The sequence below is a fragment of the Bicyclus anynana genome, chromosome 7, assembly GCF_947172395.1.
Source record: "Bicyclus anynana chromosome 7, ilBicAnyn1.1, whole genome shotgun sequence".
Classification (NCBI taxonomy): Eukaryota; Metazoa; Arthropoda; class Insecta; order Lepidoptera; family Nymphalidae; genus Bicyclus; species Bicyclus anynana.
In genome coordinates this window covers 9,564,618-9,579,600 of record NC_069089.1, presented here as the reverse complement: position 1 = coordinate 9,579,600, position 14,983 = coordinate 9,564,618, and the positions used below count along the sequence as shown (strand labels likewise).

The following is a 14,983-nucleotide window of genomic DNA, read 5'->3' as shown; positions in this document are numbered from 1 at the left end:
TCTTTGAAGAACCAAAATTCTCTATTTCATATTCTCAGTAAAAGTTCTCAGTCAGGATTAGGGAAATATTACATATATTTTAGATGGTAGTATTTACACCCCTGTGCCTCGAAGAGTACGGTAAGCCGTCGGTTAGCATCGTTATCATTAACATCTAATAGTGATCGTTACAAAATTATAACATATCATTCTAAGCCCGCCAAAGTTCCATCACCCCTCTCCAATCCTCTTTGGCATTAGTTTAGTTACCGCACTACTAGAAAAGACGTACCGCCAAGCGATTTAATATTCTGGTATGATGCCGCTTAGAAACCGCCAGAGATAAGGGTAGATAAACTGGTAGGTACCTCGTACTACCAATATTTAAGTAAGTAAGTAAGCCCGCTTTCATTTTAGGCTGCGTTGTCAACTTATCGGTAAAATCGTAATCAAGGGCTAACTTTACTTAAATAAAAAAAAACCTCTAAAATCGCCACATAGTAAAATTAACGGACGCTCGTCCGCGAGGAATTTAGTTTTTTACAAATCCCTCGGGAACCATAGATTTTTCCGGGATAAAATGTAGTCTATGTGTAAATCCATGCTATAATAAATCTCAATACCAAATTTCAGCTAATTCAGTTTAATAGTCGAGGCGTAAAAGAGTAACAAACAATTATTGATATCATCAAAATCATCAGTTTTCGCAAATCTTGGGAAATCATGGATTTTTTTGGGATAAAAAGTAGCCTATGTAAAAAATCCAAAGTAAAAACTATTTCCATTCCAAATTTCAGCCAAATAACTTTAGTAGTAGCTATTGGCCTAACCTCTCTCATTCTGAGAGGAGATTCGAGCTCAGATAATGAGATGATAGATACTATAACAGTCTTTTTATCATAAACTATAAAATAAAGTAACATTAACAGGCTTTCATTACATTATTACTAAACTAAAAGGTAAGTAACTTTATGGCTCTTTTACGATGCGGCTGTAATTAATTTGTGTAAATGAATAGCTAACATTTTACGATAAGCACGAGTAAATGTGCGAAGACAAAAATAAGGTAATTTATCAAAGTCAAATCATGGAGACTTAGTAATTCAATATAACAGTTTGGTCGATGAACCGTGGAAGTTGTGATTTCTGGCCCCAAGTGACTTTATATTGAAGAAGCTTGTTTAGATATCCCTTAATTTTATAGAAAGGTTTTAACCCACGTCCTAAACCCGAGGTGTGTTATAAGTTTGACTTATGCGTAATACAAGCGTGTGCCATCTTAGACCATAGTGTAAGATTTGACACGCTTGCCAAGAAAATGCCTATACACTCCTGTTTTAAAGATAAGTTAGTGACTTGGGAACGGTATTTCAAACCCAAGCCGTGCGTATGAGAAATGAAGATGCAAAGTGTTTGTACGAGTCCTAGGGACCCAATGTAGGCATGAAAACCCACCCAGTGTCTTGCAGTATGATGGTAAGAAGTGTGAAGCGTCGAATCGCTCCTGAGCACACTCTCCGAAATAACTCCTATAAAACATCAACAAAATGGCAAAAATTCGCTGATGTTAGAGGCTCTGAAGTTTCGCCAGAAAAGCTGAAAACAGCCATATACTAGCAGGAAACATTTGTGGATTTATCATTAACACAACACAATACAAATTTATAAATAAACTTTCCGTGTAGATCAATTTATTTCGGATGCCATGACGCAATTAAAATTATACGGCGGCTACGGTAATTGGACCCCACACATCGATATTGCCAGTATTTATTGCTCACTTCATTATCTATACTTAAATAATTATTTAATACTACGCTATTATAAAATAAATATGAGAAAATATTGGTGCAATTAACTGTATTTTAAGTTTAAGTTCTATCAAGTTTGGAAAAACGTACCTACCTACACCTTTGTTTTTTTAACTCTTATGAAACGTATTGTTTTAGAAACGTTTATACCGATATCAAGTGTTATAACCCATACTAATTTTACTGACTCATTGGATGATCCTTGGTTTTATAGAAAAAAGGCAATTGAGTTTTCTTTCCTTTGGAGAAATTTTCAATAGCTTTCTAAAGTGAGTGTCTGGTACGTACTTTTTTTATTTTTTGTCAAAATAAAACGATAGCGGGCGTATTAAAATGGACATGGACCTTTTGTAGGGACTTCTAAACATCACAATCCTGAGCCGCCTACATCCAGCGAATTACTGCGAATCGCTTGATGTCGTCAGTCCCCCTGATGGGGGGTCGACCACTGCGCTTTTTAATGCTTTCAACTCGGCTGGGCAGCATTCTGGAAACTTCACGGCATATTTTCGTCCGAAATTCCTCAGTGTCTAAAGACAACAGTTTTCAAACATTTGTTAGTGATAGAGAGATATATAGATAGATGACCTACGATGACCTATGGTTTTGAGACTTGGTCGGGTCACTAACTAACTATGGGCTTCATAAGAAGGCCCAAAGTCACACAGCAGGCGATGGAGCAAGCTGTGCTCGGAGTATCTCTGCGTGATCGAACTAAAAATGACGATATCCGTAGAAGAGCCAAAGTCACCGACATAGCTCAACGAGTCGCGAAACTGTAGTGGCGGGGCACATAGTTCGAAGAGCCGGTGAACGTTGGGGTCCCAAGGTGCTGAAATAAAAATGCATAATTAATGCGAAACTCATAGCAATTTAGTTAAAGTAAGTTTAGAAGTATTTGTTTTCAATCTTATAAATTAGCTATTACTACAAATTTCATTGAGAATGTCGTAAACTTCTGAATATGAGCAGTAATTCACGCCGATAAAACCGACAGTAAAAGCTACTACACACATAAAAACATATGTTATCTATATCAAATTGGGATTCATATTATATTCACAGATCGACCCCCTACTGGGCATGGCGTTTGAACTCTTTCAACAGAGACATTGACCTTGCTTAGTCTCTTGCTGTTTTTATATCATTAATAGTCATATAAAATGTTTAATTTTTACACTATTTGTTTATAATTACTTGAAATAATACATTATACCATATACGAGTAAGCTCAGATTATCTCAAAGTTATCCTATAAAGTGATGCTTCTTATCTCAGAGAGCTTCTGGTAGATAGACGAATGAGATTAAATGAAATGTAAATACTCTTTATTGTACACTATATTTAACGAATGATAGTACAAGAAAAAAATTACTTTATTCGTGAATTTAAAAAAATTGCTTTTTTCATGGTTTATTATTTCTATCCACTTTTGTTTTTCTCAAAGCCACCATAGTCCAAACTCCATTTATAGCTACATTAGTATTCATGTAGTTGATATTTATGGTAGAATCATGGGCTGAGAACCTATTACCTACGAGTATGTACCTACCAACTGCCTGCTAGTTCAGTGCAGCCATATATATAATATATATTCGAATAAATTTGATAATGTTACTTACATATTCGTGCCCCTACGTTATAAGTTAGCCCTTGATTACAATCCCACCTGATGGTAAGTGATGATGCAATCTAAGATGGAAGCGAGTTAACTTGTTTGGAGGAGGATGAACATCCAGCCTTCGATTTCTGCCAGAAATTTTATACGTTTATTCAATCCGTATGATACTTCGCATAATAGACGGCCACGACTACGGCTAGTGACCACAACGACCAGGTTAACTGTAGCAACCAGAATATGAACATCGCGCACATGGCTGCGCTGGCCAACTAGCCACAAACCAGGGCCAAACGACTGGTCGTTGCGACCAAGCTACGTATGGTTGGCTCTGAGCGCGCACGAATTCTGTGACAGTATGCGTAACTGCAGCAGCCCGACAATTGGCCGCTTCACACCCGATCGTGATCGTGGCCGCAAATCTGGCCCTTTTGCGACCATGGCCAACGGCTAAACGTGGTCGTAACCACAGAACATAAAAAACGGTAAAGCTACCGCTTTAGCAATTTATTCCGTAGTCGTAACCGCCCAGTGCTCGAGATCTCATACGGAGCGTCACTAGTCTATTATATACTAATATTGTAAAGAGTAAAGATTTGATTGTTTGTTTGAATTGAATTGGTTCTAAACCTACTGCATTGATTTGAAAAAATATTTTACAATTCTGATGGACATAGGCTATCCCACGAGAACAGGAACAACGCGAGTGATACCGCGTGGCAACTATATATTACAATTTTAGGACTGAATAAAATACACTCCGTCTTACCGTCTCCCAAAACAATTTTCAGTTTTCTTGCAATATACCTAAGCTCAAGATTAAAAGAAATCGCGTTGCCAAGCTAGTTAAATTAATATAAATGCTATAACTTGATTTCGAATACTTATCTGATGTTTTTTTAACTTGTCAGACAGTGGTCCCATTAATTATAAATTTATTATTCCTTATACATATTTATATTGTAGTTCAGCACTCAGAAACTTTGAACTAATTCTTTTTTAATTTTGGATCACCTTTAAACTTAATTTTATAGATCTTCTTTTAAGTTACATATTATTATGCTACGTTCTTGTCACTCTTGCTTAACTGGATCAATAATCACAAAATATATGTAATATGCTAATTTTACATTAAAATACAATTTTGATAAAATAACCCTGATTATATTCTTAATATGGTAACATATTATTAGTAGCCTTTGACATACAAAACCTTTGTTAAGGTTTAGTTCAACTTATTTCGTTACTAATCGTTACTAATAAAATATGACCAATATAGCCATTCCCCTCCAACTATTCGGGGTAGACTGTATTAGGAGTGGGTAAGACAATAGACCAACGGGGCGGGGATCGAACCACCACCCTCGACGATGAGTCCGACCGCTTTACCGTTGAGATTAAGTTCGTTTAAAGGTTAGGAACAACAAAACATTCAGTAAATAATTATAAAATATTTAGTTTTATTATAATTTCATATTATACACTTAAAATGCATCAAATCGTAGTTCAAATAAAAATATATCACATTAAGTTTATGTATTTTGTACATTAAATTAAATCTAGGTTGGTATATGGAATTTATTGTTGTGGTGGTAATATTCGTAAATAAAAGTAACTATTTATAAAACAAATGACTATTTAGTTGCGTATTTAGTTGGAGGAAGCGGAAGCAGAGGCCTCGTAGGTTCTCGCGACAGCTGGGACGGGAGCGGATCTGGCGATGTATGCGAGAGCGCGGGCGATCTGGGCCGGGACTTCGGGCGGCTGGGGGATAGCGTCACCCTGGAAAATACAAAATATAATTATTAAACATAAAATTTAAAAAAAAAACTTTTTTTTCTTACACAAAATGCTAGTAATATTTGTAAGTATCGAAAAAAATAGCAGGTACTTTGTTATTTTAAAAGTTAGTAGTTATTTTCAGTTTCATAATTATTATCTTAGTTAGGTACGGTAACATTATTACTAGCTTATATGTATTACTTTGATGACAAAAAGTAATCGTAAAAGTAACACTATTTGATTGAATTTGTATCCCTACTTATTTATTCACTAACTAACATCGCTGAACATTGTTAAAAATAACTTCTGAAAAGTAATTTTTGTCTGTTTATAAACATTCTTAACCCGTTAGAAAGACACAGTGTACGAGATAAAATATCCCAGAGTTCAGGGGTTGCTCTATTTATACATAAATATGTAATACTCTTATCAATATATTTTTACTTCAGATTTTAGATTTTTTTAGATACATAGAAATTAACTTACCACAGGTTGGTAACCGTTTTCGTCAGCGACGTAGGTGATGGAGACGAGCTGACCCTCAGGGGAGTACCAGGAGAAGCCACCTTCAACAACATCGGGAACCACTGGGGGGTTTCCACCGAAGTTACGGGGAGTTCCTTGAGCCTGGGCGGCGATTCCGTTGTTGGTCTCGTAGCTATAATAATAAAAAAACAATACTTTGTAGTAATGGAATGTAATGTAAATTGGTTTATTTAATCAAAACAGTGTTAATGAACTTACAAGTAGTTGTAGCTGCCGTCGGGGTTGATTTCGTTTCCGTATTTGACAGTCTCGGCGGAGCGGGAGTCAGCAGCGACTCTCGCGGCGGTGATGACGGGGAGGGCAGATGGCGCAACGGGGACGAAGACGGGGGCGGCGGTGACGACAGGCGCGACGGTTACGGCGGGCGCGACGGGCTCGGAGGGCTTGACGACAGGCGCGACGGTCACTTTAGGGGGAGCTGGCGTCACGGTGACGGACGGGCGGAAGGGAGCGATGGTGGAGGTCACGTAAGGCTTGAATGGGTTGTACTGGTTACGGTTGTACTGGTTGTATTGGTTTCCGTAGGGGTTGTATTGGTTGTAACGGTTGTTGTACGAGCCGTATTGGTTTTGGTTGTATCGGCCGAAGGGGTTGTATCTGTTGTTGTTGTACTGGTAACGTCCGTCGTCTGGGACGTATTTTCCAGAGCTCTGTGCGGCGTTGAGCTGAGCTTGGGCTACAGCCAGCACGCATGCCAGTATGACCACCTGAATTCACAAAAAACTCATATTAGTATCACCTCGTAAACTCACAGAACAATAAATAGATTCAATATTCACGATTTTCTTGAAATTAATTTATTAAATATAATCTACTTACAGCGACTCTCATTTTAATTTTTAAAGATTGCCTAGCTTGGTTGAACTAGTTTGAATGCGGATAAAAAATCCGCGCAGGCTTTTATATGAACGATAGAACCACCCACTTTGGACGGCGAATTGCAATAACATTTAAATAATTTGCTGCGAGAGTGAGGAATTGTTTTTATTAAAATAACACTTGGTCTAGCCATATAAGTCATTTAATTTCATAAGGTCACTTTGAAGTCAAAGTGTACAAAGCTTTTGTCCATCATTACTCTACGCAACTCTTGTTATAACACATACACAACTAGAATAAGAGCACATATAACACCTAGTTAATTAGTCTAATTTATTTTTATAGGATAATAAAGTGCAAACGAGATGTCTCTTATTTATAACAATAAAGAGTATGCTTTTGCATTCTTCTGTTTATTGAAACATTTTTAAAGCTTACAAAGCTTGTACAAAGGTTTTTTATAACTTATTTTATCCGCGAAAAATAAGTATGTATATTTTATACTTAATTTTAATTTTAACTACATACAAAAAAATGGTGTAGTCTCTAAATATCCAATTCAAAGTCAACACGGATGTTTCTTAATTTTTGAATAATGAATATTGGCTCAAAACTAAAACAATGTTAAATCTTATTTTGCTACAGCCAAAAATCGGTTCAATAGTAAATAAGCAGCTAAACAGCGTAAATGTCTAACAAACATACACAATCTACACACAAATTCTATATCATTAATATCTGTTTTAAAAGAAAACAGAAGTTATTTAGCAGATATCAGTAAATTGCAATGGTGAACAGTATCTAACCATTCAATAGATAATAGAATAATTGCAATACAACAACAAACCCTTTCAGGTGGACTAATACGATACGGACGATATAAGGCTAATGAAAACCTAAGGTTTCATCTTTGTGAAAATAAGCTGTGTCAGACCGCTCTGGGATCTCTCAAATATTGATATAATGTCCACAACGCATTTTTTTATAACTTGTTATTTGTAAGATTGTATAGATTAACGATCATTCTATTATTTTCTCTCTAATTGAATCTCCATTCTGTGGATGTGATGATGAGGATGATGACAATACAATAATTACTTCCTAACCTTTAAATGAACACTTTACTGCATTACACATTACATACAATGAGCCATTTTCCTCTAAAGGTGTTGAAAATATCCGCTAGGAATAGCACCGGGAGTAGGTACAAATAGACATAATGACCGTGAAATTGTAGTAAGCGACACTTTTATGATATGTGCCAAAAGTAACATTTTCAAAGCGTAATAGTTTAAAGTTAATTTTACTACCGATAAAATTTAAGTGTAACCGACAGTAACATCTTTTTTTATATACTTATAAAAAGAATAGTATATATTTTAGCGCAAGCGACATTAGTTCAAGTGGGATTTGACTTTTTCCTGGGAAGATTTAAAAAAGATCCATGACAGCTGACATGTTTTGAATTCCCTATTGACAGCAACGGAAAACGTACGTCTAAAGAATAAATAAATATTGTGAAAAATTATATAGGAATTAATGTAATATTATGTAACTGGAGCGAAATTAAAATTTTAAAAAGTGCAAGAGTCAGAGCTCCCTTGACGTGGCCCAACCGTATCTGGTAATAAAAATCTAGCATCCTGCTTGTATAGACTTCAAAACATAAACCCACAATCAACGTTTCCTCTAGCGGATCTTTTTTTTTAATATTCCCAGGTAAAGACTTCAAAACATAAACCCACAATCAACGTTTCCTCTAGCGGATCTTTTTTTAATACAGTTAATACAGTGTGTAATTTTAAAAACTTTTTGTGTTTAATCGTAACAAATAATTAAAAAATCAAATCTATGTAATGTTAAGTACTAACCGTTCCCATGAGCTAAAATATAGCCATCAGGGATAACCTACTCGTAGGATACTAATGGTTAAAGAATTTTTAAGAATCAATTCCGTCCAACTCAATATAAACAATCAAATCTTTTCTCTTTAAAATATTAGTTTAGATTATTTTTAATTTTTAACAAAAATACATTAAAAAAAACAATGTAAAATTAGCTTACTACTTTCGCTTATGCTAAAATCTACAATTGTAATTTTTTTTCGTTAGCAAAATTGAAAACGCCTACATGTAATAAGATTCCTTGAATTAGGAACAAAATGTTATAATAAAATTATCACCCCGGTCAAATAATAAAATTATCAAATCCCTCCTAATTGAAGGTAATACAAAAAAATCCTGTAAAATTTTGTTCTTGACGGTTACCATAGTATAGACTATAGCGGTTACGATCGATTTACTTACAAACCTCCATTGACAACAACGTCAAACGTATCAGAACGTATAAAATTATAATTGAATTTATTTATGTCCCTAGAGAAATTCAAGAAATTGCAGAATAAATTGCAAACGATAATAATAACAAATTGTCATTGGCATTGATGTTGATTTTAATAGAAAATTCAAGACATTTGTACCCCCCTCAGTGCTGCCCCTAGCAAATTTTTTAAATACCTTTAGAAGAAAATGGCTCATTAAACACAAACATTGGCCAAAATTATATTTTAAATCAAAATCCACCCAGCAGTTTTTGTTACAGATAGACGAGTAGAAGTCCTAGTTCTATTTGCGTTACAGCCACAGTCCCATATAGTTCCTAATATCAATTAACAATACTAGCATAAAATATAGCAAATGTTACTCCCTAATGATCTGGCTTTCCATTGATGTAAGAATTTTCATAAACTGTTCAGTACTTTCAAAGTTGTTACTTTTCGTAACAAACAAACAAGAAATGATATTTTACTTGTATATAATATAAGTTGAGATAATTCATCTATTAGTATATTATTATTATCACAAAAAAAAGAGACGGATCTGGGTGTGCGCTGTAAATCTTACATAAAACGTTTACAATAAAACGGAATTCAAAAGAATGTATAAATTTATTTGCAAATTAAGAACCTATTTTTTTGTGTGATGAACAAGCGTTTTCCTGCAACATTGCCAACATGCAGAGAGTTATTAAAAAATTACCTACATATAATTTGTTATTTTTTACATTAAAATAATATAACAGTAAACGAGGGTTTACAATTATACAAGGAATCCAATATAGTGTATACAAGTTTGTACTCGAATGTACAGTAGTAAATTTTCTTGGTAACTTAAAAGTAAAGCACCAGTAAATAATTAAAATATTGGGCTTAAAACAAGTAAATCACTTGAAAATTATTAATAACTTCACATTTTTTTTTAAATTGAGTAGGTACCTTCATTTACATACAGCGATTAAATCCATCTCTTTATATTTTAATACATATATTATAGTCATAATGAAAGTTACATTTAGATTTTTAATGTAGAGATAATTTGATTCAAAATATTATATAACTAAAAAACATAAAATCATTGTCGAGGATATCGAGCAGTAACTAATATTTATGTTTTTGTAGCATTTTCGTCAAAATTATGCTCCGAAAATGTCTTTATTATTCAATTCCGGTTACATCTTATCATTAACTAAAAGTTTAGTTGTATGTCCTTGATTAATCTCGAGGGTAAACCGTTAGCTTTACTAAATTAGGCAACACTAAAGGTTAGGACACACATTTTGTGATTGTTTACGTTATTTACATTTTACAGGTAAAATTAAGAGCATTATTAATTTATTATAAAACACGGCTAAAACGTAAAACAACGTCGGAGTATGTCCGTCTAGTTTCAAACACACACTTGGCCCTTAGTCATGAGCTGGTTCTTGCAACGCAGCACCACATCAATTTTAAAAATACTATTTTATCATTAGAAATTAATCAAGCCCAATCACAAGATAACTACTGTCTAAACCGTTGAGGAGTTCCTTTAGCTGTCCTTTACCTCCATCACCAGACCCCTAATTAAAGTCACAACACATCTAGATGTAGAGTTCTCATCAATACAAATTAATCAAGCCCAAACACAAGGTAGCTACTGTAAATCGATGAGAAGTGTGCCTCGTCTCCATCACCAGACCCCTAATGACAGTCACAACCCATCTAGGTGTAAAGTAGTCATGAATACAAATTGATTAAGTCCAAACACAAGGTAACTGCTGTAAATCGATGAGGAGTTCCCGTATCTGTGCTTTGGCTCCATAATCAGATCGACACCAGATCTTTATTGAATTGTAGTGCTTTAAAGTACTTAATGAAAACATTAACAAACGAAATAGTTGCCGCTATAATATTCGAAAGTTCCCCTTCATTTCTCCAGGATTCCATCATCAGAACCTGATATGATTACTATGTGACTAACTGAAAAGCATACCCTTTGAAACAAAAAAAATATTTTTTCAAATAAAAATACTCGTTTTCCATGGGAACTCCATAAACTGAAATAATACACAAAATCTCGACAAAGACACAACCTATAAACACACCTACTTACATCGGCGATATAATTTATTCACAAATAGGTCACTATTATGCAAATTGGAACATAATATTAGGTCGTATTTGTAGAATGCTTTTATCGAACTTTGCTGTTAGGTATCGATCAGCATATTATACAACCGATAACCTATCAACATTTTATACTTTTTGTATTATAGTATATAGACATAAAAGGCATGAAATTTGCAAACAATGATACTAAAATGTTTTTAATATGTAGATTATGAAGACATGAAATGATATCAAGTTACTTAGCATGACCATAGCTCCACGGTAAATATGTCGGACTCATCATTGATAGGTGGTGCTACGTTTCCCGCCCGCTGTACTATAGTCTACCCATACTTAACACTGTCTTTTCTGACTAGATGGAGGGAAATGGGAATATTAGTCATAAATAATAGATATGGCAAATATTTTATTAAAAAAATTACACCGGAAAGCGCAGAGTATATAATATGATTATTATTTAATTTAAGATGCCACTTCAACTTATGCTCCTACCCTAGACACAAGTTATATTTAAGCCGCATATATGCCGTATAAGTATAAGCACAAGTTGCCGAAGAGTTTGGCAACTTGCAACATTACTTCTCGTGATCCGAAGAAATTATAAAAACTATTTTATAGTTAGGGTCTGGATCTGCTACCTACCTAAGCCAGTAGGATACAACCCTGCTTACCCATGATAGGATAGGAGCTTGAGCTGACAAGCTTACAGCTTTTATTAAATGCAGAGGATCTGGCTAAACAGGCTCTTAACCCATTATAGACACAATCAAAAATATAATTTGTGTTAATGAGACAAAGCGTGACCATATTTAGAGAATTACCTTCTTATCTCTACCACGCCCATGACATTTTTATTCACTGATGAGTCATTCTCTTTATAGCAATACTAGCCATTCAACCGCATAGTTCCCGTTGGCGGGAAAATATGGGGATAAAATGTAGCCTATGTCACACATATAACGCGGATTTCTAGTCGTAACTTTTTTTTTATCGGTTCAGTAAATCCAGAGATTACCCCTATAATACTACAAACTTAACCTATATAATATTAGTATACATTAAAGAGATGAATATATGACCTTTGCCTCCAATTCCGGAGGGTATGGGTTCGAATCCGGTCCGGGGCGTGCACCTCCAATTTTTCAGTTGTGTGCATTTTAAGAAATTAAATATCACGTGTCTCAAACGGTGAAGGAAGGAAGGAATCGTGAGGAAACCTGCACGCCAGAGAATTTCTTAATTCTCTGCGTGTGTGAAGTCTGCCAATCCGCACTGGGCCAGCGTGGTGGACTATTGGCCTAACCCCTCTCATTCTGAGAGGAGACTCGAGCTCAGCAGTCATATATGAGCCATATATGGGTTAATAACGACATTAAAAAGGTATAAAATATTTCAACACTCGTATAATATAACTACAAGTTCCTAATATATATAGCCTATGTGTTAATCCAGAGTAAAATCTATTTCCATTTCAAATTTTAGCCAAATCGCTTCAGTAGTCGCAGCGTAAAAGAGGAACAAACATACTTACACACTTACACACAAACTTTCGCCTTTACAATATTAGTAGGATTAAGATATGGCGATGATACTAAGATTTATAAATAAGGATCAGGCCAGGGCCAGGGATGGCCATTCCCTTTTTATACTTCCCTAAAACCGCAATTACCTAATGTTTACATTTGATTGCCTTGAGAGTGCCGCAATACCTATACATTTTACGGCCGAATCTTTTATTAAGTTATCTTAAAAGTACGATTTTTCAGCTTCAAGGAGTGTTGATTGTTCAGGTTTTAATTTCAACTTGATCCCTCCAAGCGTTCCTGACTTATGGGGTTTTGATAGACAGACGGACAGGCAGATACACAACAAAGTGATCCTATAAGGGTTTGCCTTTTCCCGTATGGAGCTGAGTTAGATAGACAATAACCTAGTTTCTACAGATTGTATCAAAATAATATTAAGAGTTAATGATTATGGAATTATAAAAGTACACAATCTCACAGAAAATCTGTCTGTCTGTCTATGTAAACTTAGCATTCAAGGTAATTTCTAAGTGTTGAGGGCATTTTCATCGTCGTCATCAACCCATATTCGGCTTACTGCTGAGCTCGAGTCTCCTCTCAGAATGAGAGAGGTAAGGCCAATAGTTCACCACGCTGGCCCAATGCGGATTGGCAGACTTCACACACTCAGAGAATTAAGATAATTCTCTGGTATGCAGGTTTCCTCACGATGTTTTCCTTCACCGATTGAGACACGTGATATTTAATTTCTTAAAATGCACACAACTGACAAGTTGGAGGTGCATGCCCCGGACTGGATTCGAACCCACCCCCCGGAATCGGAGGCAGAGGTCATATCCACTGGGCTATCACGACTCTATTTCATTTTCATACGGCCATACTGTATCCATATTATCTCGAGCCCAGTCGGGCATGAAAAGCAACGTTCTTAGAAACTACCTATTACAGAGTCTTTGTTCAAGTTCGAGGAAATCCAAAAAAAAGGATTTTTGACAAAGATCTGAAGCAAACAACTACAATTAATTATGTCTTCTGTGGTTTTACGAAACTCTTGCTTATTTTTTTTTATAATTTTGATATAAATTCCAAATATTAATCATTATTTATTTTGACCTAATTCTTAATAGTTATTGAGTATTAGATGCTCTATAAATCTGATTGTTTTGCATAAATATTCGGATAAGAATGTCCGCTTTGTGCGTATTTTTATTTAAATAACGAAGAGTAGGGCTGTCAATCACATTTTAAAATTATATATATCTAAGTTTTAATAGCCCATTTTGTATTGTTTTGTTTGCAATTATGTGTTAAATCTAAGAAATTTTAAATTTAAACTTGATATTTCTGTTTATACTTGTTAAGGAGAAGAAATACTTTATTGCACACAAAAATACAGTAATAAATAAAAACAATTAATAATCTAAACTTAGCATGCAAAGGCGGCCTTATTAAGTAATATCTAGTTAGTACAGTAAGTAATGTGACTTTAACACATAGGCTACTTTTTATCTCGGAAAATCCATGGTTCCCGCGGGATTTGTGAAAAACTGAACTTCACGCAGACGAAGTCGCGGGCGTCTGCTAGTTGTAATAATATATCCACGCTTTGTCAACTATTACTATCATGTAAAGAAAATTTTCATCATCGTACATATTGAGCATTTTTGACACCTTTACTTAAGACATTCCATTTGAGCCGCTGTTCAAAAATCAGATACCCACAACATACAAAATTAGAGGACACTAGGTATTCCAATAGGTCGTCCGAAGCGAGAATCGTCAGACAAGGCAAAATATCCTTTTTTGGAAATGTTTGTACTACCGATCCTGACTGAGCTACGGGATAGCACTATTTCATGAAATACAAATTTTAATTCACCTATATAATTATCAGCACTCAAACCTCATCTGAAGTTGTACAGCATTATTACTCTATAACCGCGATGCGTTAACTCAGATCTTTGAAATTATTTAAAAAATCATTAAAAATATTACAGTTAGGTATAATTATTTTTATACTTGCTACTTACAATTAATAACATGTAGGTACTAGCGTTCCTTTATACCTTGTTATATCTACTGTGTTTATACACTTACACTATAAACAGTTTTACGAAATTTCAAAACTTTCCTAGTGCCCTACGTATTCAAAGTAGGCTTGCGCTTGACTAAAATCATGCCTGCGGTGGAAAGCTTTGATAAAGACTCAGTCTTAGTACATTTGCCTAGATAAAAATCACTCGTCTTGAAGGTGCACAAAACTCATAGTGTCAGGAAACAGAAGCCGGAAGGGTATGGATGGATGGATGGATGTCATCAACTATTCTTATTTTTAAGCCGAACATTAGTAGTTTTGAATTTGACAACCCTTATGCAAAAAAACTAATCATAACATTGGAATTCATAACAAATTTGTGTTGGCTGCCCACCAAATCTGGACGAGAAGATCGGGTTA

The 14,983-nt window shown here is 34.9% G+C and overlaps 1 protein-coding gene across 1 annotated transcript; it reads right to left on the bottom strand.

Moving 5' to 3' along the window:
• Window positions 1-4,864: 4,864 nt before the first annotated feature.
• Window positions 4,865-6,640, bottom strand: LOC112049462 (endocuticle structural glycoprotein SgAbd-1-like). The gene is made up of 4 exons (XM_024087375.2): window positions 6,556-6,640; window positions 5,935-6,443; window positions 5,677-5,848; window positions 4,865-5,190 (listed from the first exon to the last, which is right to left on the bottom strand). Exons 1-4 carry the CDS (start codon window positions 6,565-6,567, stop codon window positions 5,059-5,061), a joined length of 825 nt encoding a protein of 274 aa, XP_023943143.2. The 5' UTR covers window positions 6,568-6,640; the 3' UTR covers window positions 4,865-5,058.
• Between the last annotated feature and the right edge of the window lie 8,343 nt (window positions 6,641-14,983).